This window comes from Apteryx mantelli, chromosome 7 (assembly GCF_036417845.1).
Source record: "Apteryx mantelli isolate bAptMan1 chromosome 7, bAptMan1.hap1, whole genome shotgun sequence".
In the NCBI taxonomy this organism is placed as follows: Eukaryota; Metazoa; Chordata; class Aves; order Apterygiformes; family Apterygidae; genus Apteryx; species Apteryx mantelli.
This window is the reverse complement of record NC_089984.1, coordinates 6,227,803-6,251,241: the sequence shown is the minus strand read 5'-3', so window position 1 is coordinate 6,251,241 and position 23,439 is coordinate 6,227,803. Positions and strand designations below refer to the sequence as shown.

General features: G+C 47.7%; 3 protein-coding genes across 3 annotated transcripts in view; 2 read left to right on the top strand and 1 right to left on the bottom strand.

Moving 5' to 3' along the window:
- The first annotated feature begins 142 nt into the window (after nucleotides 1-142).
- On the top strand, nucleotides 143-13,514 carry PPA1 (inorganic pyrophosphatase 1). Its single transcript, XM_067299706.1, has 11 exons — nucleotides 143-234; nucleotides 360-424; nucleotides 3,931-3,984; nucleotides 4,545-4,664; nucleotides 7,694-7,780; nucleotides 8,074-8,200; nucleotides 8,684-8,811; nucleotides 10,434-10,519; nucleotides 10,746-10,815; nucleotides 11,815-11,854; nucleotides 13,165-13,514. Exons 1-11 carry the CDS (start codon nucleotides 171-173, stop codon nucleotides 13,194-13,196), a joined length of 873 nt encoding a protein of 290 aa, XP_067155807.1. The 5' UTR covers nucleotides 143-170; the 3' UTR covers nucleotides 13,197-13,514.
- A 283-nt stretch (nucleotides 13,515-13,797) lies between these two features.
- On the top strand, nucleotides 13,798-21,200 carry SAR1A (secretion associated Ras related GTPase 1A). Its single transcript, XM_067299705.1, has 7 exons — nucleotides 13,798-13,831; nucleotides 14,028-14,102; nucleotides 16,144-16,263; nucleotides 16,762-16,827; nucleotides 18,483-18,586; nucleotides 19,076-19,207; nucleotides 19,987-21,200. The coding sequence occupies exons 2-7, from the start codon at nucleotides 14,045-14,047 to the stop codon at nucleotides 20,101-20,103; spliced, it is 597 nt and encodes a 198-aa protein (XP_067155806.1). The 5' UTR covers nucleotides 13,798-13,831; nucleotides 14,028-14,044; the 3' UTR covers nucleotides 20,104-21,200.
- A 681-nt stretch (nucleotides 21,201-21,881) lies between these two features.
- The window catches only part of SPOCK2 (SPARC (osteonectin), cwcv and kazal like domains proteoglycan 2), a 5,648-nt gene continuing 4,090 nt past the window's right edge, over nucleotides 21,882-23,439 (bottom strand). Inside the window, 1 exon segment of the mRNA XM_067299585.1 lies at nucleotides 21,882-21,940. Within this exon segment, the coding sequence (XP_067155686.1) occupies nucleotides 21,882-21,940 (59 nt within the window).

Here is a 23,439-nt window from a genome sequence, read left to right as displayed (position 1 = left end):
CAGGCCCGCGCACCCCGCGCTCACGCGAGGGGGCGGGACGGAGGAGGGGGGCGGCGCGCCTGCGCAGTGGCGGGCGCGGCGCGCGCGCGCGCGCGGGGGGCGGGGGGGGCGTTAGTGCGTGTGCGCGCGCGGCGGCCGTTAGTGCGCGTGCGCGCGGCGGCGGCAGCAGCATGGCCGGCTACAGCGTGGAGGAGCGCGCGGCGCCGCACAGCCTCGAGTACCGGCTCTTCTTCAGTGAGTGCCCCCCCTCCCCCCTCCGCCGCCCCCCTCCTGCCCCATCCCCGCGGCTGGCCGTGGCCGGGGAGCCCCCCCGGGCCGGCGGCGGCTGCGGCAAGCTAACGCGTGCGGTTGCCTTGCAGAGGACGGCCGGGGGCGGTACATCTCGCCCTTCCACGACATCCCTATCTACGCGGACGGCGCTGAGGTAATGGGGGGGGAGACCGGGCCTCAGCCCGCTGGGGCACGGACGGTACCGAAAAAAAATAAAAAGAAAAGAGTCCTCGCTGCCCCTTTGGGGCGTACGGATAAGTGTTGTGTCCGTGTGCTTACTAGTGCTAGCTCGAAATTGCCGAGGTTGGGGGTCCCGGGCTCCCCCCGCTGCTTCCTGGGAGCAGCACCTGGGCGGGAGGGTCACTGCAGGGCCGGGGCCCTCCGCCTCCTCCAGCAGGCCGCTGCCGGCCTCAGGTGGAAGGAGACGGAAGGAGAGAAATGAGGGAGGGGATCGCGCTCTGGCGTCCTTTCGCTAGCGTGGGATACAAGTAGCTGTCTTGGACTTGCCCATGAGGTCGCACAAAAACACCTTAGCTTAAAAAAGAAGCGGTTTTGCAGTTAACTAAACGCTGTGCTCTTGCCTCCGGAGGCGTATGCTATTGCTGCATGATGTTTCAGGCTTGGGTTTTGACTGCATTGAGGTTGCTCTATGCCACTGCAATCTGATCAGCTACTGAATAGAAGGTGAGAACATTAAATTCTCATTCCAGCAACTTCTAGAGACCTTTTGCCTTGCAAAAAGAGCAGCTGGGGAACCTGCCACCTGCAGTGATGCAGAGTTTTTATGTCCTTCAGGCAGCCAGCAGTTTGTCGAATTAGGCTGTTCTAAACCACCATCTAAAATCCTTTAGCTGTGGGGCACCTAGGAAACCATGGCAGCTGGTCTTCAGTTCTCACTGAACACTTTCTCAGTGATAACTTGGGCTCTTTGGCAGCAAGTCTTCCCTTTATCAGTTGACTTTTGTTTGAGAAGGCTATTGGAGGGTACTGAGCTAATGAAAGTGATAAACTGTAAGCTTTTTGAACCTCTAATGATCTTTGAGTCATGCTGTAGCACTTCCCTAGACATTTATGGGAGTCCTGCATGTAAGCTAAGCTGTGGCTGAATGAGTCATTCCACGCTGTCATACTTGGGCAGGATCTTGAATTCCAGTGAGTCCTTCTTGAGGTTCTTTCTTCATCTTTGCTATTACCTACTTTGAATTTCCCCTCTTTCTATTATGTGAGGCAAGCCGTAGGGGTCATCCGTCCAGCTGAGTTCCAGCAGGGCTTACATTTATCTGTCGCTTCTAGGTCGTTGGAGGGTACTGTTGAGGTGGGTGTAGAGAGGATGTGAAGAGCAAGTGCGTTATCAATATGTAGCTTGTTGAAATGAACTCTCTGTCAAGCTGCTGGCTGGGTTAGAGCTCAAGACAGTACATATATATCCCACCTCCTCTCCAAGTTTCGAGAATTTTTATGAGGAAAACGGATGTATAACATACGTTGTTAAGGGAGAGCCACCCAATCCCCTGTACAAACTCCTCACTATCCACAGTCTTTCTCCCAGTAAAAATACTGTAGCAGGCAGTATTTGCTCACCAGAGGATGAATACAGCCCCACAGTCTGAGCGTGTCCAGATAGGACAGGGTAAAGGAGCCCGTTGGCTGGCTAGCTTTTATTACTGCATAGTATTTCCTTCACTGCAGCAATGTGGAGCCACAGGGTAGTTATGGGAACAAAAGAGTAAACAGAAGAGTAAGCAGAAAGGGAGCCTGCCTGCTTGAAAGCAGTCAATTTAGCTGTGCGATGGGGTTGTCAGTTTGGCTTTCAGATGGGGTTCTCAAAATACGCTCTGTCAGGAAATCTGAGGTAGCTTTTAGCTGCTCAGAAGGGAAAAGACAGATTGTAATCAAGGACAGTGGCAAAGCAGTTTCTGTGGCTGATTGGGAAACCAGCTTTCAAAAACAGATGTCTGGAAGGTAACTCAGGCAAAGACAGTTCAGACAGTATTAAGCTTTGCAGATGATCACAAAATAGGGTGGGAAAGACCTGGGAGGTGAGGAGGTCTCTGTAGATTAGTAAAGATTAACAAATGAACCAGGACTACTGATGTCCCTTCAGGCACTTAGTGCCACTTGCCAATGCCTCTGTGCCAAGTCATTAAGAGTCACCAGTACTGTGAAGGTCACTGGCTCCAAAGTTGCACAATAGGACTGAGCACTGAGACCTCTCTCTGGCTGGAATGCCTCTCTGGGGAGATTTTGCTTGTTACTTGGAAGGTTTATTAGCAGCTGTGATAGGGAACCCAGCTTAGAGCAAAAGGTTACCTTACTCTCTCTGGGCTCCTTGGTCTTTATCCTTCTAAGACATTTGAGAGGACTGCAGAGTTGTTTTTTTAAACCTAGGGTTGGGATATGCTAACCTTATCTGTACCTGTGTGCCTTGCTCTCCTTGTAGCATTCCAAATGAATGACCTTGGGCTACTCGCTGGGTATCCTCAACCAAGGCAGATCTGTCCCTTGAACTGTTGGACTGGGGAGACTGTGAGCCTAAGTTCCTAGAAACTTCCCTTGAATGTATCAAAGATGCATCCCCAAGTCCTTTTTCCTTGCCTACAAAGCCTTAAGCACCCTTTCTAACCAGTCCCAATCCGCCTTATTCCTCTCCTTAAGTTGCATAAAAACTATATATATATATATATATATATATATATATATATATACCCTTTTGCATTTAATTTGGGAATCAGCAGTGACCTCACCCCTGCAATTGAGGGATGTAATAAACTTTTGTTAGGGAAGGGTGTGAGCAAAGTCAATGACATAACAGCACCGACTGCACAATAACAGTCCAGTTGTGGTGCAATACAGGTGGAAGGGATTTAGCATGTCTTGTATTACCTCTTGCAATGCTAATACTGCTTAACCTGGAGATTAGAAAACTTGTTGATGCTAGGGAGCAAGGCTTAACTTTTTGTTAAAAGCATTAATCTCTTCAAATGGCAAATGTTGAGACTCAAGTGTGAAAGGTCTTCTTTCCTTGGGAAAGAAGGGATGCGGATGCTGAGCTCTCAAAAGTACTGTCAGCCTAGCTGGAGTCAATGGGAGATATTTTCGAGTGTCATCCATAAAAAGTCTGCTTTTATAGGAGGGTCAGCCTGGGGAGAGGAAGCTAGGACATCTTTTCCTATGTCAAGACAGTTTGACTTTTGTATTGATTTTCTTTGTGTTCAAGGTAGTATGTAGATACCTGCATTAATAAATAGATGGCTTACTCCCGTAAGTATTGTCTGTTCTAAATTGCCAGGATGGCTTTTGCTGTAGAAGTTAAACACTTTGTATTTAATGAATGTGCCTAAAACCTCACTTTGTTAAGCCTGGAATTTTTTGTATGCAGCTGGATTTGATTCATTTAAACCTGCTATTTTGTGACCTAAAAATATGATGGAGATGTTCACAGGTTGCAACTCTGATGGAAAGTGTGTTGATGGGATTAAAATTAGTCTGAGTGATGATGTGTGACTGACTGGACTGTGGGACTTCTACCATGTGTATCCAAATTGGCACCGCAAGAAGCAAAAAGTTATGGTTTTCATGCAAAGTACTTATGTGTGTGTCCTAGTTTAAAGTGTGGTCTTGAAATTCCTTCCCATTAACTGATATTTTTGCTTTTTTCAGAATGTGTTCAACATGGTTGTGGAAGTACCTCGATGGACAAATGCTAAAATGGAGGTAACTATATTAAAATTCCTATCCTAAGTATTCAAACTGACTAGTTTATTAGTCTTTGGCTTTGTTGATTCTCTCCTCCTCACCTTCACTTCCACGTTCTGAAAAAGGGTAGCCCAACATTTCTGGCTCTATAACTTGCAAGAAAATAATTCACCCCTGCTAAAAAAGGCCTTTCAAAACCTGCAATACTGCAGATGTCATGTCAAGCAAGTTTTCAAAGCGCAATGCCTACTCTCTATGTAAATATATACTTAATACTAGAAGCATAATATGGAGGCTGAGGCTTGCAGAAGTCAGAATAATTTGATTTTCTTCTGTGACTTCTGATTAAAGCAGCGTCTGAAGGGTCTCAATCCCATCTCTGGTTCAGACATTGATAAGTCTGCTGAAAAATGAATCTTGGGAGCTGGTGGTGTACCAGGAAATGTCCTGTATTTACTTTTGGCCTCAGTGGTAGCTGTTGGCCTCTGGGCTTGTCAATTAGCAGTCAACTTGATAAAATTTGCTTAGGTTTTCTTAGCAAGCAAAGTAAAGACAGATTTTTACAATTTTTCTTCCAGATCGCAACAAAGGATCCCTTAAACCCAATTAAGCAAGATGTGAAGAAAGGAAAGCTGCGTTACGTAGCTAACGTGTTTCCCCATAAGGGTTATATCTGGAATTATGGTGCAATCCCTCAGGTACTGTAGTGAGTCTCTGTGGCTTGTTCTTTCTGGTGGGGAGCAGGGCTGGGTGTTGGCCATCGAGGCCATCTTGGTAAGCTTGCATGTGTGTTTGATTACTACCAGCTTAACAAGGAAGGTCAGCTGAAAGTCTGATGTGGAACATACATGCAGTTGCAAATGATGTAATCTTGCTAATGAGAAAAGTTGTCAGGAGAGCAGTGATAATTATAAGCAGAAATCTCCAGAGGTAGGCTTGCAGCTAATAGTGTAAACAAGCTGTTGGAAGTTTTAAGGATAAGCACTGCTGTTAGTGAAGTGCCAGCTGTGTCACTTCTCCGCTTGACTTTGACCACTTAACAATTCAATTGGACAGTAGCTTGCAGGTCCTTGTCTCTGGATGAAAGAAGCTGTCACTGCACAAGGAAGATGAAGCTTCATAGTGGGCATCCGGCAACACAACACACTCTGTTTCTGCCTGGTAAAGCATAAAGAGCCAAAGTTTCAAGCTAATGATACAGGATCTAGGTGTGCAGCTCCTAAGCTGACTCTTTACAGTGAAATAGCAGATCATTTTGGACTTTGTATGTGGACAATGAAAGCCCAAATAGATCTGAAGGCTGTAATATCTTTCCAGTTTTTGGCCCCTTGCTGATCAGAGTCAGGAAAACCTGTAAAATACACAGCATGACTCATGCGTTGACCTGTTGGACTGCGATAGACGCCCAGTTCTCAGTGTTGGAACTCCGTGGCAGAGAGGCCCTCAGAAGTCCAGAGACTGCGTGAGGCAGATATGTGCAGTTGCGCAGACAGGTTTTTCCTTGAAATAGCTGGCTGGGGGTGGGGACCAACAGAGATGGTGACACCTGGCAACAGTGCTCTTAATTGACTGGTGTCTGCTGGGTGCATAGAAACTTTGAGCAAGGATGTTTGCCTCTGATGCTCTTTAAGGCTTGAGGTTCCTTTAGGTAAATAAATTCCATCAGCGACGGCAGAAACGCTCTGAATTTGCCAGTTGTGGTCTTGATAGCAGTACATATCAAGTGTTTTCTCTAAATGTCTTCCATAGCTTCTGGATGGAGGACTCAAAATAGTTGTAGCTTTGAAACAAACACAGGAAGTACGCATACATCTCTTGCTAAAGGTAATGAGCAGCAAAAATCTCCAGCCTATGTCTTTCTGATCAAAAAACCTTCAAGTGAAATCCAGTGGGATCTTCTAATCACTCTTAAAAAATACCAGGAAAGGGAAGACTTTTTCAATAACATGTCTGCTGTCTTCCATGCTTCTTTTGTGAGCGTTCAGACTTTCTTGCGACTTTTGAAAGGCCTCCCAGGTCTGAGACTGGGGCCTACACTTGCCTGAGAACTGTTCTGTTGGTATGGCTTTACTTTTCTTTAGGCTTAAGTTGTTTCAAAGGTTGGCTTGATAAGCAGGTTTTTTTCGCATCTGTCACTGATGCTCCCTATACTTGATGCAGCTAAAATTCAGCTGGGATGTGGTATGGCATTCTAGGTATGAGGGCCAGTTGAAGAGTCTAGTGGAGAGCTACAGAAGCAATTGGACCTCTAGAAACTATACCTACATAAAGAGAGAATGAAGGAATTGGAGATGCTTTTGTCTGAATAAGAATGGAGGAATACAAGTCTTCACATGCATAAAATGTTGCTGCAGAGTGAGCATAAATAGGGACTGAATTGTTTCTCCTCTCTGTTGTGGAGAGGACAAGTAATAGGCTTAACCTGAAAATCCTCTGCTCCAGTTTATACCCTGGAGAAAATCTTTTCTGTGGCCAGGGTAACAAAGTACCAGAATGGATTGTCTGGGAATGATTACCTAGAGTTGGTCTTGCTTTGGGTGGAGGGATGAGCCAAACATCTCAAGGTCTCTTCCAACCCTTCCCTGTGATTTGAAGTTTTATGTGATAAAACACCTTGGCTTATGAAATAATAATTTCTAGGTCCTACACAGAGAGTTTCTCTCTGAATTCTGGGTGCATGTGCAGCTCCTGTCAGCTGAGTAGACTTTCAGAGCTGCTTTGGAGTCAGTCTAACTACTGGAAGGAGTTCTCCCATACTAGTCTCTCACAGTTCTGTGGATTGAGGTGGTGGTTCAAGGTTAGACTGTTTTCTCCTTGCATGAATTCTGGAGTCAGTTTCTTTGTGCAGGATTATGACTTTTGATGCCTTCCCTCAGTCGTGTGTTACTGGACCCAAAGAGGCTTGTGCCAAGGGCAAACGACTTCCTTCAGCACCACACGCGTTCCAGTACGTTGCCCTCGGTGCTTGAGATGCATCACGAGGTGGTGACTGTAGTTACGTCCCAGCATGCAGACGTCTGGGAGGAGCATTCCTTTTATCTCGACGACCTTACGGTTAGGTGTTCCTTATGGCGTAAGTGGGCGCTACATCCTTTCGCTGCTGATCAGAAGTGTGTGGTAAGCAGCCGTTATGTTAGGAGGCATAACTCAAATACCTTCTGCAGGCCTGTCTTCCAATTTACAGTCTAATACTGCTTCAGTTGAGATGCAGTAGGATACTGGGTAGCACAGGATATGTGACGTTATTATTACTGCTCTGGTGTAACAGTGTGTCTTTAAGTGTTTAACTAGAAGGAAACAATACACCCTCTCTCTCTTCCATCTCTCTTGAACAGCTATCTGGAATTCAGGAAACTTCTGTTAAGAAATGAATAGGGAGAGGAACAGGCAGGCAGCCAAATCAATGAATATTCTTTATAGATGTGAACTTCACCTTTATGCAGCTGTTTAACTGAAGAGGAAGTCTGGAAAGATGTTTTGTCTGGAAAGAAGGTTTGTCAGTGGGAGGGAGCAGTTTACCCTTGGCAAAATAAGAACTTTTAACTTAGATTAAAACTGCATTTGCAGGCACATGTAAAATAGTAGCCCAAACGTCAGAACTGAAAGCAAGTGTGTAGTGGGTCATCATCTGTATCCTCAATGCAGTAGCTTGCAAGAAATAAACCTTCTTTTTGTTTCCTCTTGAAACATGAGAGTTCTTATGAGGTTTGTGTGGTTTTTTTCATAGACTTGGGAAGACCCAGGTCATAAAGATGAAAATACCGGCTGCTGTGGAGATAATGATCCAATTGATGTGTGCGAAATTGGAAGCAAGGTAATGCACTCTAAAGGGTAACTGTCTTTTGAAACATGTAATTAATATCTCTGAAGTCAAATCACTTACTGAATTCTTACCTCCTGTATCTTAATGTGATGTTTCCCCTCTGTGGTGCCTCTGAAGATTATGGTTGAGATCTCAAAGTATGAGCCAAGGCTCATGAAATGCTGATAAGCTGCAGCTCATCTCCTGGTACGGAACTGCTTGCCGAACTCTGACAACTTGCACAAACCCGTATTGCGCGTTCCTCAAATGCATCAGTACAGCCAACAAAGTCTTTTTCCTTGCAGGTCTGCTCTCGAGGAGAAGTAATCAAAGTGAAGGTGCTGGGCACGCTGGCACTGATTGATGAGGGAGAGACAGACTGGAAGATAATTGCTATCAACATTGAAGACCCCGAAGCAGACAACTATAATGGTAAGTACCAGGAGGGAGGATGCATTCCAGTATTTCCATTTCTCAGTCGGGTACCTTCAAGAAACTTTCAGGTCAGAATATTGACTTGCTCCTGCAATGTCACAGAGTCAGTGTACTCATCAAATGTGACACTGGCCAGGACAGCAGAACAGGGCACTATCATCCTCTACCAAAACAGTATCCAACTGTTTATCACTTATTATCCATCCTTTGCACAGCCTGATAGTGAAGAAAAGGATGGCTGTTCAGCCAGAAGGAAGGGACTTGTCCACTAAATCTCTAACCAAAGCTGTTTAAATGTGTCCAAGCATCTGGCTGAAGTCAGGATTTAAACTGAAGATGAGACACTAACTTCCCTGTCCTTTAGCAGGTACTCGCTTTGTGGCTTTAGTGTAACCTGAGGGGCAACTCGAAAGAGCAGGGTGATAACTAGGTAACTTCTGCAATTGCTGTCTGGCTAACAAACCTTTTCTCCCTGGCTAGATATCAATGATGTCAGAAGGATGAAGCCCGGATACTTAGAAGCTACAGTGGACTGGTTCAGAAGATACAAAGTGCCTGATGGAAAGCCAGAAAACCAATTTGCTTTTAATGGTGAATTTAAAGGCAAGGTAAGGACAGCATTGTTCTTTACTGTGCATCTGCAAAGGCACACTGTCCAAAAAGTAAGCTCTAGATGTGTGGGGAAATGGATGATGAGTTGCTGAGACACTGGATTTCTACAGGGCTGGTGATAGCTGACTTAGGCTGAAAAAACAGTAGAAAGAACTATCTGTTCTGCTTGTTTCCAGACTGGTGCTAGCAGAAATACTAAGAGCAAAAGCATGTAGTTATCGCAGCACTGCTGTTGGATATTACCAGTTTTGCCTCTGGAGTCCATCCATGTGGGATCACTTCAGGGCCAGGAGTCTCAGTCCTAGAACCAGAATGAAAAACCTCAGGTTTCTCTGCTCCTGCTGTGGTGCAAAGGGTGCTTGGCTTCACCCTTTGCTTCACTTGCTTCCTAGTAGACTCTAGGAGCTGAAATGCTTCTTCCCCTTATGCTTGGGAATGGAGCTGTTGGCCCCCTTTGTATGCATGACTCTTTCAAGCATGTTCTGTAACACTTGTCAGGTGTTCCCTGATGCCCTTTGACTAAGGGTTCTGCCTTGGCAGCGTTATTCCTCTGCCTCCGCTTCTTTTCAGGGTTCAGTCAGATAAAGTCTGAGTGATCTAGTAATTTACTGCTCCTGAAAGGGAGAAACCCTGCTTTTGTGTCCTCCCTTGTGCCAGGTCTGATGAGTCTCACCATATAGCGAGAGGTGTGCTATTTTTGGTCAGGTCTGGTTTTTTGTGGGTTAGTGAGTTGAACCTACTCGCAGGCTGTAAAAGCTCCAAAGGGGGTGCAAAGAAGCAGGAGAGAGTCTGAAAAGTCTGATGTGGGAAGGAAAGGACAGGGGAAACAAGTGGGAGTCAAATGGGAGTGGGCTTGTCCTCTTCAACAGGAGCAAGGTGTTAGGTTGGGTGGGCTGGACCATCTAACTGCCCCTCAGAATGGATGAAACTGGAACAAAGGCTGAGGTGGAAGGTAGGGGCAGGAACGTTGCGCGTGTTCCTGCAGTGTTTTATTTGGCTTCGTCTGTAGTATCAAACCAGGATATTTATTCCTGGTGTTCATGCTAACAAAGGATTGTGTATGCTTCCTTCTCCAAGCTGACAGATTAATGCTTGAGTACATACTACTTTTTAAGAAAAAAGCTGTGGTATGATTGGAAGCAGATTCATTTTTAAGTGCTCGCAAAGCTAGATTAGGTGTGTGTCTCTTCCTGTTGATGTGCACAGCAGCTGAGTGACTTGCTAGAGTGGAGGAAAGGCTGCAGGTGGGTCAAGATCAACTGGCTGCTTTAGACAAACCAAGTGGGAGGAGCAGGGGGGTGCTTTTGTAGCAGAGCCCTTGCCTGAGACTGGAATATCTGGATTCAGTTTCTCTTGGCTTCAGGCTCACTGGGTGACCTTGAGCATATCCTCCCATCTTGAAGTTAAAACAATTCATGTTATAAAATCTCCGTTGTTTCAGCCGCTACCCGTGGAAGGCAAAGTCATGAAAGAGGTCTCTTTGAGTACCTTCCTGAGTTAGAAACTATCTAAAATCAGCCTGTAAATGCTGGTCTCTCATGCTGTGTAACTGATAGTCTGGGCTAAATGGTCTAGTATTTACATATAACGCGATGTTTGTTCTCATCTTCAACTTTAGGATTTTGCAGTGAACGTTATCAAAAGCACTCATGAACACTGGAAAGCTTTAATAGCTAAAAAAACGGATGGAGGGGAGATCAACTGGTAGGTTAACACTTATGTTACAGTACATATTCCTTTCCCCTAAACAAATAAGGCTGAAACCTGCTTTCCTAACCATAGACGTGCTTTCTGGTAGGAGCTCGCTGACTCTGCCCATCTTCCCCTTAAATTTGGTAACTATAAGAATGCTTCTTAGTATCCCATTGTTTAGTACTCTTGGAGGAGAAACTTGGCTTTCACATTCTCACAAGTAACCTTTCTTTTCTAGCACAAATCTGACTGTGTCAGAGAGCCCTTTCTGCTGTAGTCAAGAGTGTGCAAAAGCTACTGTGGATGCAGTAAGTACAAATTGGTCCCAGTATCCAACCCCAACTTCAGTGTCAGATAAAATAAAGCGATTTGTGTGGTACCATAAAAGGTCCTGCCTCTATGGACGGTGTTTTGAATACTCAGAATTTTTTGGATGACTGGACTCGGCACCTGTTTCTGGTTAAATACGAAGAGGGATGTAGAGAAAGTCAGACATTCTTCCAGAGCCGCCTCCTTGCCCTTGGAGTCATCTGGGAGATGGAATCCAAAACAGGCTTTGTGTGGGGCTGAATTTCTGAACTATAGCTTTGCTGTCAGCTGTTCAAAGACTGTTTAAATATTTGACCTTTCAAGAGTTTCACAGGACAGGTCACCCTTTTTGATCAGAAAGCCTGACTTCTGAGAGACTGGCAGCCAGGGGCCCTGCATCCTTTGCAGTGAAAGGCTTGAAGGCAGTGCAGTACCCCATCCAGATTCAGGACTTGCCTGAATCTCCCTAAGCTTGTGAAATCCTGTGTTGGCAACTTGAAAGCAGTTAGAGGAATGGGCTAGGAGGATCAAAATGAAACTATCACCTCAATGTATAGAAGTGTAACTAGAAAAGTCTTTTCCACTTGTATTCCACCAGCACATCGTGCTTTGGTGGGTTTTTTATTTTTAAGAGCAGGCTACAGACAAGTGCATAGACAGTGGAGCAGTAACTGTTTGTGTTTCGAAACGGATGGCTTTACAGTATGAGGGGAGTGGATGGCTGTTTGTGTTTAGAGCAGAGCACCTCTGGCATGTAGGACAGGTACGGAATGAGGAGGCTGAGTGGTGATGACAGGACTCATGTTGTACGGGAACTTATTTATTTTCTCACAGTTGTCCAGCACTGACTGTCACAGACCAATTTATGCAGCTTAGATTTTTAAACTGTGCTCAATAAACATTCGTGCATCTCTAAATGATGTTTAGTGAGCTTCAGGTGTAAAGTTAACCTCAATTGCTTTGACAGTTGCTACCTGCTAATACTCTTGTTGTTTCAGGCACCACCATGTAAAGCTGCCCACCCAATCCCACCTGAAGGTAAGTCTCATTACCCACGTTACATTGCAAAGCAGAGTGGAGACTTCCTCAAAGGAATTATCAGTAGGAAAATGAGGGTCTTAACTGATAGTTATGATACGCTTCTGGCACTAGGAAAAATGAAAGCCCTTGTCAGATTTAACTTCTGTTGGTAATGCTGTTTAATACCTGAATAACTTCTGCTGTTGCCTTAATTCCTTATTTAAGTACACGAGGCTGGCCTATGAGCAGTAAGTAGGAGACTTGAGATGCTGCAGTTTGCTCCTGAAGGGATGTGGCTTGTGGCAGGTCCTTGGAGCTGGAAGAAAAGCACTTCAGAGGACTGAAGTGTTACAATAGCAGCAGAGCATTTTTACCAGTGCCTCGGAAGCAGGGCTTTTGTCAGTATAAGGAAAATGCAGGCAAACTGAAGAAGGGAAGTACTTCATACCCACAGAGAGGAGTGGTAGAAGCTGGTCATGAATTTGGTACTCCAGTTGCTGCTTAACCTGCTGATCAGAGTTCTGTCCCTGAAAAGTGTCATCTACAAGCTGGTAAAAAGGCTCTTCACATGTGTCTGAAACGTAATGCATCACATAAAGCACAGCTCCCTAAGAAAACTGCAGCTGCGGGACAAGTCCGGGTCAGCTGTCTTCCTTTCCTTCTGTGCGAGGTTGTGATAGGCACCTCGTGCCTGACATCAGGAGGTTGCTGTAATAGGGACGAGACCCAGGGGCAAGTATGACCTAATGGCACTGTCCTGGGAAGAGTTGAGAACTCACAGCTGTATCGCCAGAGGATGGCTGAACAAAGCTGTCATCTTCAGTCTCTAGGGGTAATAGGAAAAGAAATTGAAGGCGTGTAATCATGTCTTTCATGCTGGCATGGGAGTTTGCAATAAAATGAGTTTTACCTTCCCAGGTCAGACAGCTGAGTGTTAGGGAATCTGAGCTGGCTCTGGATTGCTGCCCTCACCCTGAATGAGTCATGTGCAGTTACTCCCTTTTTGAAGTAATGGCAAACTGAGAAAGGGTGCCTCGACACTGAGGCATTACATTCAATTGCTGTCTCTTAATTTTGCTTTTGTACATAGCAGAAGCATTTTGAATGCTAGGCTGTGCTCATTGTCCCTCAGGAAGGTGCTGTGGGCTTCAGGGGAAGCACTGCATGTCCCCGAGTACAACTTCCACTGCTCTGGGAACTAGGGAGTGAGCAGCAGTTGGCCCAGAACCAGATACACCGGTGCTGCTAGGGAGGCTTGTACGTATGACTGTATTTGATAAGTGTGTGGCTAACTGTGGATTAAATCTCTCTTCCCCTGCTCAATACAGTTGACAAGTGGTTCTATTACCAGAAAAACTAAGGCTGAAAGATGGATGGTGCAACAACTGTGTTCTTCCCACCAAGAAGCTACTACATGCAGCAATAGAAAAATAGCTTCACTGTCAGCAAGGAGACCTTGCCTCTAACTTATTGTAATTAGACTTGCGTATCTACCAGTGGCGTGTCTGTTGGTGTCTCGAGGTCTTGTGGAGGCTAGAAGATGTAATTTGTAAAATCAGGAAATCCTGCTTGCCCAGTCTTGCAATACACTTGTAAATCACACCAGAGCTCAGCTCGCCCTCGAGCGGCGCATGTGGTACGTGGCCTGGACGTTAGCAATAAAAACTACTGAACCTTGTGCCGCTGCTTTCTTTCTCCCCTCCGCCTAAGGGAGGCGCGGGGGGCTGGGGGGGCGGGTTATGGGGGGGGAAGGACACGGCCGAGGGGCTCCCGCCCCGGGGGCGGTGCTGCAGCGCGTCGCGCCGGCGGGGGGCGGCCTCGAACCCGCGGTGCCGGCAGCAGCGCTGCCGCCGCCGTGACGTCACGCGCACGGCCGACGTGGGAGCCAGCGCGGCGCTGGCGCGGCCGGAAGGGGCGGGGCGCGCGGGGCGACGCATTTCCGGCGGGGAGCTGGCGGCTGCCGAGGGAGGGGAGTCGCTGGGGCCGCGGCCGGAGGTGAGGGGCGCCGGGCCGGGCGGCGGCAGGGCCGGGGCCGGGGCGAAGGGAAGGCGGAGGGCGGCCGGCCGCGCGCAGCACCTCCCCGCGGGGCGGCGGGCCCGGCCTCGCGTCGCCTGCCCGGCGCGGGGAGCGCTGCGCCGGCGCGGACGCCGCGGCTGCCGGCCGAAAACGCCTCTCGGTTGTGTCCCTGCAGGCCAGGAATCTCCAGCGATGTCGTTCATCTTCGAGTGGATCTACAACGGCTTCAGCAGCGTGCTGCAGTTCCTAGGTAAAGCCGCCCTGCCACTCGCCTGAGCCGGCCGGCGCCGCGTCGGTCGCTGCTGCCCCTGAAAGCGTGGCGGCTGGAGCGGATCCGTGCGGGAGTGGGTGGCAGTCCAGACCAGGCTGGTGTGAAGTCTGGTTAGGAGGCTGCAACTCCCTCAACCTTTTTCCTTCCGCCCGCTCCAGTAAGGGAAACTTTTAGAATATCTTCAGGTTGGTTGGCTCCCGCTGGAGCTTTCTCTGGCACTGTATAGAGGACGTGAGGGCAGCTGGGCTGACGCCAAAGGCCCGTTTAGTTCAGTACTCTGTCTCCAACAGCATCCATTTTTGGATAGAAAAATAGACCAATAGGGTAACAGAAAAACATCTGACTTATAAGAATGTTAATTCCTATCTAGAGGTGCACGATATACTGCCAGATGGTTTGTGCAGTAATCTGATACAACTCAGTCGTCTTCACTGCAGACATGAAGGGTAGGGCCCCTCAGTCCCGGCTGGGCAACCGTCTGCCTGCTTTACAGACCGGTGAAGGAAGATGAAGCTTAGGAGAACTGGGTCGAGCAAAAATGTCGTTAGACAGCTGCCTAAAGAAGTAAGAGCCCCAGAGCTACCAACACCCTCTCCGTGTGGGCATCCAGGGCAGCGCTTTTACCTATGTAGAATCCAGGAGGTGCAAACCTGCAACTCCTAAAAGGTGAGGAGGAGCCTTCGTGGATGGCCCGGTAATGTGGAAGCACCTGAGGGATGCCCGAGGACCTCTGTGGATCCCGTTGGGAGTGACGTGCCAAAGGCAGGCCTGCTGCTTAGTCGGGGAGGCAATCGGTGTGGATTCCAGGCCTCCTCCCAGTATCCGAGCTAACCGGCTCCACCAGTGTTCGCCCTTATTTATTTCTCGCCGCTGCTGCTGGCTAGCTTGCTTTTCCTCAAACTTAGCAGCACGCGGGGGAGGACGTGCTGGCCGCTGACTCAGGCGCCGTTGCCCGGTCGAGGGAGGCCCGGGTGTTTTGGCTGCCTGGTTTACCACGTTGCGAGCAGTCATTTCCGGAGGCGCCGATGATGGCGAGTCTGTAGGAAGGCTCCTCCTGCCAAAGTCTTAAATCCAGCCGCGGTCCTTGCTGGAGGAGTCGGTGCCCTCTGTCCTGGGCACTTCTTGGGACATAAGGGAGGAAGCGTGGTAATGGCAGTGTCCCATCCTCGTGCAGACGCCCCGGGCGGCTGCCTTTGGGGAGGTCTCCCTTACTGCAGGTACGTCGTGGTATCCTGAGCGTCTTCTCTTTATAATGACCGCTGGAGTTTGATGCGATTACTTTATTTCTGACATCCAGAACCAGCCTTTTCTTTTAGTAGTAGTGAGATGGTCACTCGAATGGCTTTATTGATAGTTGTTTGCCTACAAAAGACTCTTCTCACAGTTTTCAGGAAATTATTTTTTTTTCTCTTGAAAAAGTCCGGTTGGAAACATGATGGAACTTGCTTAGGGCAGATGCATAGCTAGAGTTGGAAAAAAATCACTGTTTATTTATAGAATATGATGTATTGTTTCATGCTTTGCACTTTTTCTTCAGTAAACTTGCTTATTGTGCTATCTTCTTTGAGTTTATTCCATTTCCACATTTAAATACTCCTTCTGGGTGACAGATTGATCTGTAATCCATTGCATGTAAAGAATATTTCCCTGCACACTCTTCTGATAGGATGTATCAAACACGGGGGCAATTTAACATCTCGGTCTGATGCTTATTCCATAGATGTAAAATGTTTTTGGAGAAAAGAGTATGTTATTTGAAGAAATATGAGTTTAGAAAACACCAGTTGTTGTAGGTATTATCTTGCGTTGCCTTGGTAGAAGCCAGGACACGTTTTGTTGTTGTTGTTTGGTTTTGGTTTTTTTTTCCTGTGATGTTCTCTGTCTATGCTAGAAATACTGTATATAAATAGATGACAGTATTGTTTTGGGAGGGGGATTCATACCTAAACAGTGGCAAGTATTGAAGCATTTCTGCCTGTGTGCAAAGATAAGCCTGCTGGATGTTTTCTTTACCTTCCAGGTTTGTACAAAAAGTCTGGAAAACTTGTGTTCCTGGGCTTGGATAATGCAGGCAAAACCACTCTTCTGCACATGCTCAAAGATGACAGGCTGGGTCAGCATGTCCCGACACTACATCCAAGTAAGCCCGAACCCAGAGCGCCTCGCGTGATATTTTCTTTAATTATCGAGTCATGTATCAGAGTGTGGTGTTGAAAGATGCCTTGATGATAGCTCTGTGCTGCGGAGACAGACTTCAACAGCCTTAAAACTGGCTTTGAGGACGCAGTTACCTTTCACACGTTGGTTTCCTGAGCTGAAGTAAATTTGCATCTTCCTCTCAAATGTGAAACTGAGAGCCCAAGAACTAACGTGGTTCAGTTAAGATGAACTTACCCCTTTTGCCGAGGGAATGTGTTTCTAATGAAAAGTGTAATAACTGCAGATTAATAAGCATGTGCTTGAGTGAGGAGGTAGGAGAAGTTGTTTTCTCCCACTCCATTTCGGTGGCTGAATTCTATAGTGTATGGATATCTTATATAAGGCGTGTGTGATATTTATATATACATATTACCGAGAAATTCTGGCCATGATAGCATCTTTATTTTTCTGGAATGCAGCCTGTGTTTTTATTTTTTAGCATCAGAGGAGCTGACGATTGCTGGAATGACTTTTACAACTTTTGATCTGGGTGGACATGAACAAGGTAAAAGTGAACTTGCTGAATGGGAGACGCTGAATGAGGTCAATCTGCTGATTTCCATGATGTTCTCAAGCCACTTTAAGCAAAATCTACTGAAGAGACCTAGCAATACCTAATTTCTGTTGCCTAAAATGGTTTATGGAGTTATATGTGGAAATAACCTTCTGGCTCTAGGATACCAATTATTTTAGCAGTTAAATATTTATACTTAATTCTGGCAATCTGGAAAAAACTTGCTGTCAGTTGATGCTGTGCTGCCTGAAATATTTTTAGCCGTAGAAGACTTGAACATAGAAGGCTTATTCTTTTGAATAATTGCTGAATTTTCATTTTTAGACTTTCTAGAAGTTCTAAGAAAAGGTTCTTTCTATTTTTTTTTTTTTTTTTAATGCACACAAATATAGGGAATGTCAGGTCTGAATGACTTGGCTTTTGCACAGGGTCTTCTGAGCCTGTTATGTGCACTGTAGTACTTACACTTGAGTTCAATATCCTAGTCTTTAAACTGGTCATCCTCAAAATGTTCGTCATGCAAATGAAAAGCTTTCTAGTGCTACTTGTTTTCAGACATCCTGGTGTCAGCTCCCACTGAGCTAGCCAGGTGCTTTGCCAGGAATACTCTCAGAACACAGTGCACAGAAAAAGAGAAAAGGCTTTATTTAATCCCAGCCCTAATTTGATTGATTATACCAGTATACTAATTTAAGGTGCCACCGAGGAATATTTTTTGATATGTTAGCAGTCTTGGTATACTCCCTGTTGCAACATCGGGCGTCCCCAACTGCTGGGAAGAGATATGTGGAATAAGGCCAGCTCAGATCTGTCGTGTTCTTCAAACTTTTGAGAAGTTTTTTTAGCCTTTAAATATCCAAACATTGGGCTGAGCCAGGTATATGCTTCCTGGTTTTAGTTGGCATGGGCTTGCAAAGCTAGTCCCTTTCTCCTCACAAAAACAACTTGCTGTGATAAAAGCACTTCCAAGGTTGCTGACGCGCAGACATGATTAGTTTATCCAACTGCGCAGGGAGAGCTCTCCGGTGTTACCGGAATAGACCAACCTTGTGGCCTTGCACATACTGATTTTTCGGGAGAATAGCACAATTCCCTCCTTCCCCGGCGCTCGCTGTGTGAGAGGTTATGAGCGGTCCCACCTGGCTAAAAAGGCATCCTGGGTTGCTGAGCATTCCCTTGGCTCCTGTAAAGCTGACTAAAATCTTCCAGGTATATCCCACACAGTGCTCAGTTCAGGGGACACCCACGTGTCGGCATCTTCTTGTGTATCGCCTTTATCCAGCAAACTAAGCAGAAGACTGACAGACAGGATTGTGGCAGTGGGGTTGCTCTAAGAGCTAGAATAGAAGAAAATGACACTGTAAGCATTACAGAGACGAGCTAAGCGTGTACTTGGGCATGTGGCTGGCTCGCTGACAAGCGAGGATTTATAAGCAAGTAATAGGTGTGATGACTTGTGAAAGCAAAGGGAGCGTAACTGGCACTCTGAACTCGGTGCTTTCCTAGCCTCTGTCCCTTCACTAGGTGGTCTTCTATTGCCTTGAGGAAATCATGACAAAAACTGTGGCTACTGCTTCGGGGTGTCATTTTCCTGCTCCTTCAAGTAGCATTTTTACAGGGTGGTGTTTATCACTTCTGTGTTCCAGCTCGCCGGGTCTGGAAGAACTACCTGCCGGCAATTAATGGGATTGTCTTCCTGGTGGACTGTGCAGATCACTCGCGTCTTATGGAATCCAAAGTTGAGCTTAATGTAAACTTCCCTTTTCCTTCCTTCCCTCCACCAACACCTTTGAATAGCTAAAGTTAATACTCCCGTTTTTTGGGCTGGAGCAGTGGGTTCTGAGAGTCTCCTGCTTCAGACTTGCACTTCCAGTGCACCCTTTATGCAAGCGATGCAGTGCCCGAAGTGTGTACTTAGAGGAATTTGCGCGTTAGTTTTATGCTGTGACAGGATCAGTGTAGATCTATACATATATTTTCAAAGACTTGGAGAAGCCTGGATGTCCTTACTGTGCATCCACCGTAGGCTCTTGAGCCATCTTTGAAGAGCTTTCAGATAGCCTGTGCACGTAGCAGCTTCTTCTAAAAATCTTTTCTGGAAAGATTCCTCTTCTGGGGGGTTCTGTAGTACCAAAATATATCCCTTGTTTCTCATGGAGCTTAAAGAAAGAAACACAAAGCTTCTTCAAACGATGAACGTTTGTTTTGCTTCTGCTTAACTCGTCTGTCTTGCACGCAGGCACTAATGACAGATGAAACAATATCCAATGTGCCAATCCTTATCTTGGGTAACAAGATTGACAGACCAGAGGCCATCAGTGAGGAGAAGCTGCGGGAGATCTTTGGGCTTTACGGACAGACCACAGGAAAGGTAGGGAAGCATTCAATCTTCTGAAGGTAATGGAGAGCTTATGCATTTAATTGCAGAATTGAGGTTCCACCTGGAAACTACTTGAAACATTATTGTGAATTTGTCCAAAACATTGACCAAGCTGAATCTTTAATAATAATAACACCCTTGGGCAAGTTTTGAAACTGCCAGAGCTGCACAAAAAAGCAATACCGCTACAATGATTAGGAAATTAGACAGATGTCAAGCTAGTGTTTTAACACATCGTCTGGCTCTCCTGCTTTCATTATTCTGCATTTCTGCCCAGTTAACCATCTAATCATTTTTTCAATGTTTAAAAAGAGTCAATCGGAAATGCTGGATAGCAGTAGTAAAACACTGCAACGCTGCTCTTGGTGCTAGCTTATCCACGCCCTTGAAAATTGCTTCTGGTATTACACTGTAAATATTGCAAATGCTGGTTTCTGCACTTACTACATCAAATTATGTGCCTAGAAAATGGTTTGTTTAAGTGCTTCTAATGCTCATTCTCCCGAGCCACTAGATATCAGCGTTCTGCTTGCACTAGAGGTCATCTCAGCAGCTGCTCTGATACATTGCAGAGCTCAGCATACAACAGTCTCACTAAAGAGTCTGTGTAAAGCTGGAAAAGGAGATACCCTGGGCTAAGAGGGGTTTCCCCAGATCGTGACCCAGTTGCTACGTACTCGAGTGCAGCCAGAGGGTCTCTCTGGGTTTGCACGGGCCTGGCCCTGGCGCTTGGGTTGTTGCCATCCTGATTTCTCTCTGGCTTCTCCTAGGGAAACGTGCCACTGAAAGACCTGAACACGCGTCCCATGGAGGTGTTCATGTGCAGCGTGCTGAAGAGGCAAGGCTATGGCGAAGGTTTTCGTTGGCTATCGCAGTATATTGACTGATACTGGGACAGACATAGAGTTTTACTCCTCTGGACTGATCCTGTTCACAGCTTCCTATGGACTTTTCTAATAGAACATGGAAGGCTTTCCAACCACGTACTGGCATTGACCAAGAGACTCCTGGTTTTCATCTACTCCATTGCACAGTGGTGACACAACTCTTTTCCACATGACTGGGAGACAGCACAATTCTGCACACGGGTGCAAGTTGTCCCTTTCAGTTGCCACAGTTTCCTATGGAAACCGGGGCTTTCGGTTACAATGGGGCTGGTGTGATCTGGGAAGTAAAACTCTGCACACTGCACTGTAACAGCTGAAAAAGAGAGCACGTCTCACCACTGTGGTTAATTGACTTAAAAAAAAGAAAAAAGAAAAAAAAAGAAAGCAATTATATTTTTTAAAGAAAGTGTTAATGTAAACAGCGTCCCTTCTAACTTTTTAGTTTAACATTCATCTTGTTTAGTCCAGAGTCTGTTTAGGGTTTTTTTAAAATATATTTAACGGTATTTAGATATTTCGCAAATTACTGAACAAAGTATCATGATATTAGAAGTCCTCAATAAACATAGATTTGGGCTTAACCGATCTATAGGATGGTTGTGCTGTGTCACACTGGCTGATCATGAAGAGGGTGCTGTTGGGACTGACTCGTGCAATCAAGCTTCTTCACTTCACAGGGAGTTTTAGTTGGAAAAGAGCACCCACAAGCACGTGTGTTTGCTGTTGCCTCACAGTTTTAGGTGCCTGGACGTGGTTACCAGCTTCTGCTCCCTAGAGCGGCGAGCCCGGGGGAGAGGCCACGTGAGCGCATCCTTTGGTTTCCCAGCAGCAGTCTGCAGCGGCGGGCCGAGCTCGCCAGGCTGTCGGTCGGGAAGGTGGAATCTTCTTACTGCAGGGCTCCGCTGTGCTGTAACAGTAAGAAATCATGAAGCTGTTTTCGGTTGTTGTAGCATGGAAGTGTTTGACATTTGCATATCATAAGGTTATTAATGTAGACTAAACCAGTTTCTTTTATACTCGACAGATTTTTGTCTGAAGTTTCATTACTGTCTAGCACTCGTTTTCAGTTAAATAAAGACATGTCTTTCTCCTCCAAAGGGGTGGTGATCCTCAGTCTAAACGGGCTTTTGCTGAACGGCTGCTTGGCAGTTTGAGTGAAGTTGCTTGGCATATCTGTCCATTGGGGAAAAAAGGAGGTCTGTGGGGAAAAAAGCCTAAACGCAAGTGAAACGGAAAACAAACTCACTGTTGCATCTTGCCGCGTCTTATTCCGTAGGCAGTCTGTATGTCTGTATCCTTACTGATAGCAGTGAACACTTGAAACCCATTTGTGTGCTCAGTGCAAAGCTTGGAAGCACTTTGCCCGCCTTTCGCAATAGAAACGCAGCACAAGGCCATAAGTATGTACAGCTGCGCTTCGGTATGTGATGCAGATGCTTTGGACCGTAAGATTTAGGACAAGTCTGTGCACAGACGCATTGGAGTCCATGACAAAAAATGGAACCAGCAAAATAAACTTGCCCCTGGGCTGTTAAAGAGCTTGTGGCTGGCGGAAACACGCTCCTCCTGTATGCTGTGGTCCAACAGACCGGCTTCCGGGGCCCGAGTCCTCGAGGCTCGTTGTAAGCTTATTGCAACGCGTCCCTTTTAGAGCTACGAGGGCCAGGCCGGAGCAGTGGCCGCGGAGGAGCCAGCAGAGCTGCCAAAACATTCCAGGAAGGATTTTTCTCTTTCCTCAAATGCTAAGGTTACAAGCCGGATTTGGGGGGGATCTGGTGCTAGGAATTAGTGAAGGCCTCGTTCATGATATAATAACCTCGAACGAAGACCGTAGCGCCTGAACAACAAGAAAAGCGATCCCGACCTCTGAGCCTGTGGGGACAGTTTAAATTGTGGCTCCAATTTACTGTAGGTAACAATGGCAGGTTGCAGCTACCTCCTATCAGTACAGGCTCCGTCCACTTGTCGGCAAGAGTGTCTTGTTCTGCACTTCCAGTATTGAAAAACCGCATTTCTGGAGTTTGACCACCTTTGCAAAATACCTTTTAGGAAGTTGTATCTTTTGCTAGAGAAGGGGCAGCTTTAATGTTCCCTTATGCCCTGGGCTAGGCCAGGCCTAGAGAAGAGATGACTCTTCATCCTGCCGCTTGATGCAGGGTGGAAAAGCTGTGCCCCAGAGACTGATTCTACCAAGCCATAAACCGTTGGGCCTGTTTTTGTGAATAATGTTTCCTGCTCTTCTGGAAAGCAGAGAAGAAACGGTTTTTGTGCAGAAGGCTGAGCTGTATCCCGGGTCGTTCTATCCGGGAACAAACTGAGCTCGGAGTAGAAAAGCGGATGCCAACACCCAGCCTATAATTGACCGGGGAAGACTGTAATTGCACCGGGACTTAAAAACAGGAGGGGGTGGGGGGCTGGGGCTGGTGCTGGGGTCCTAAAATAAAGCAATCAATAAAAAAAGGGTGGTCGGAACGATGGGGGGGCACTGCCTGGGTGCTGCTTGCTGGAAAGAGCAGCGAGGCTGCAGCGGCCGAGCCGGGGGCCCTGCGGCACGAAGCGCGCTGCAAGGCGCCGCGCTGCCCCGCGCCCGCCCGCCCGCGCCCGCCCGCGCGCGCGCGCGCCGCCCCGCCAGCGCCACGTCGGCGCGCGCCCCGCGCCCCGCCTCCGCCTCCTCCTCCGCCTCCGCCAATGGGGGCGGGGCGCCGCGCCGCCTCCGCCAATGGGCGCCGCGCCGCAGCACCGCCCACGTGGGGCGGTGCCGGTGTCACGCGGGGAGGGCCCGGGGGCGCGCGGCGCCCTTTGCACCGCACCGCACCGCACCGCACCGCCGGGCCTTGCACCGCCTGCAATTGCACCGCACCGCCGGGCCTTGCACCGCACCACACTGCACCGTCGAGGCTTGCACCGCCTGCCATTGCACCGCACCGCCGGGCCTTGCACTGCAGCAGAGGACTCGCACCGCACCGCCGGGCCTTGCACCGCCTGCCATTGCACCGCACCGCCGGGCCTTGCACCGCACCAGAGGACTCGTGCCGCTGGGCCTCGCGCTGCCGGGCACTGTGGCGCCTTGCAGCGTGCGGCCCCCCAGCCCTGAGCGCGGCGTGGAACAGCCCCGCATGCTGGCCCCCGCCAGGCGCTGCCATGCGGCGGAGCGGAGCGGCTGCGTGGTCAGCGTGTCGGGCCTGGCGAGGCGGCGGAGGCGGAGGCAGGCCCCTGGAGCTGCAGCGGCGTGGTGCTGAGCTGGGAGCCTGCCGTGGTGCTGTGCCACGGCGCCGTCTTCGCGCCCTTCCTGCGCGAGGGCCGGCGGCCTGGTCGCGGCGCGAGGCGCTGCAGCCA

What these genes read in the sequence shown, in the direction of transcription:
- PPA1 (XM_067299706.1), top strand. Translation starts at nt 171, where the DNA reads ATGGCCGGCTACAGCGTGGAGGAGCGCGCGGCGCCGCACAGCCTCGAG. An exon ending in GGACAAATGCTAAAATGGAG is followed by an intron (nt 3,985 to 4,544) that starts GTAACTATATTA and finishes TTTTTCTTCCAG; the next exon opens with ATCGCAACAAAGGATCCCTT. An exon ending in ATGGTGAATTTAAAGGCAAG is followed by an intron (nt 8,812 to 10,433) that starts GTAAGGACAGCA and finishes CTTCAACTTTAG; the next exon opens with GATTTTGCAGTGAACGTTAT.
- SAR1A (XM_067299705.1), top strand. Translation starts at nt 14,045, where the DNA reads ATGTCGTTCATCTTCGAGTGGATCTACAACGGCTTCAGCAGCGTGCTG. An exon ending in AATCCAAAGTTGAGCTTAAT is followed by an intron (nt 18,587 to 19,075) that starts GTAAACTTCCCT and finishes TCTTGCACGCAG; the next exon opens with GCACTAATGACAGATGAAAC. An exon ending in ACGGACAGACCACAGGAAAG is followed by an intron (nt 19,208 to 19,986) that starts GTAGGGAAGCAT and finishes GGCTTCTCCTAG; the next exon opens with GGAAACGTGCCACTGAAAGA.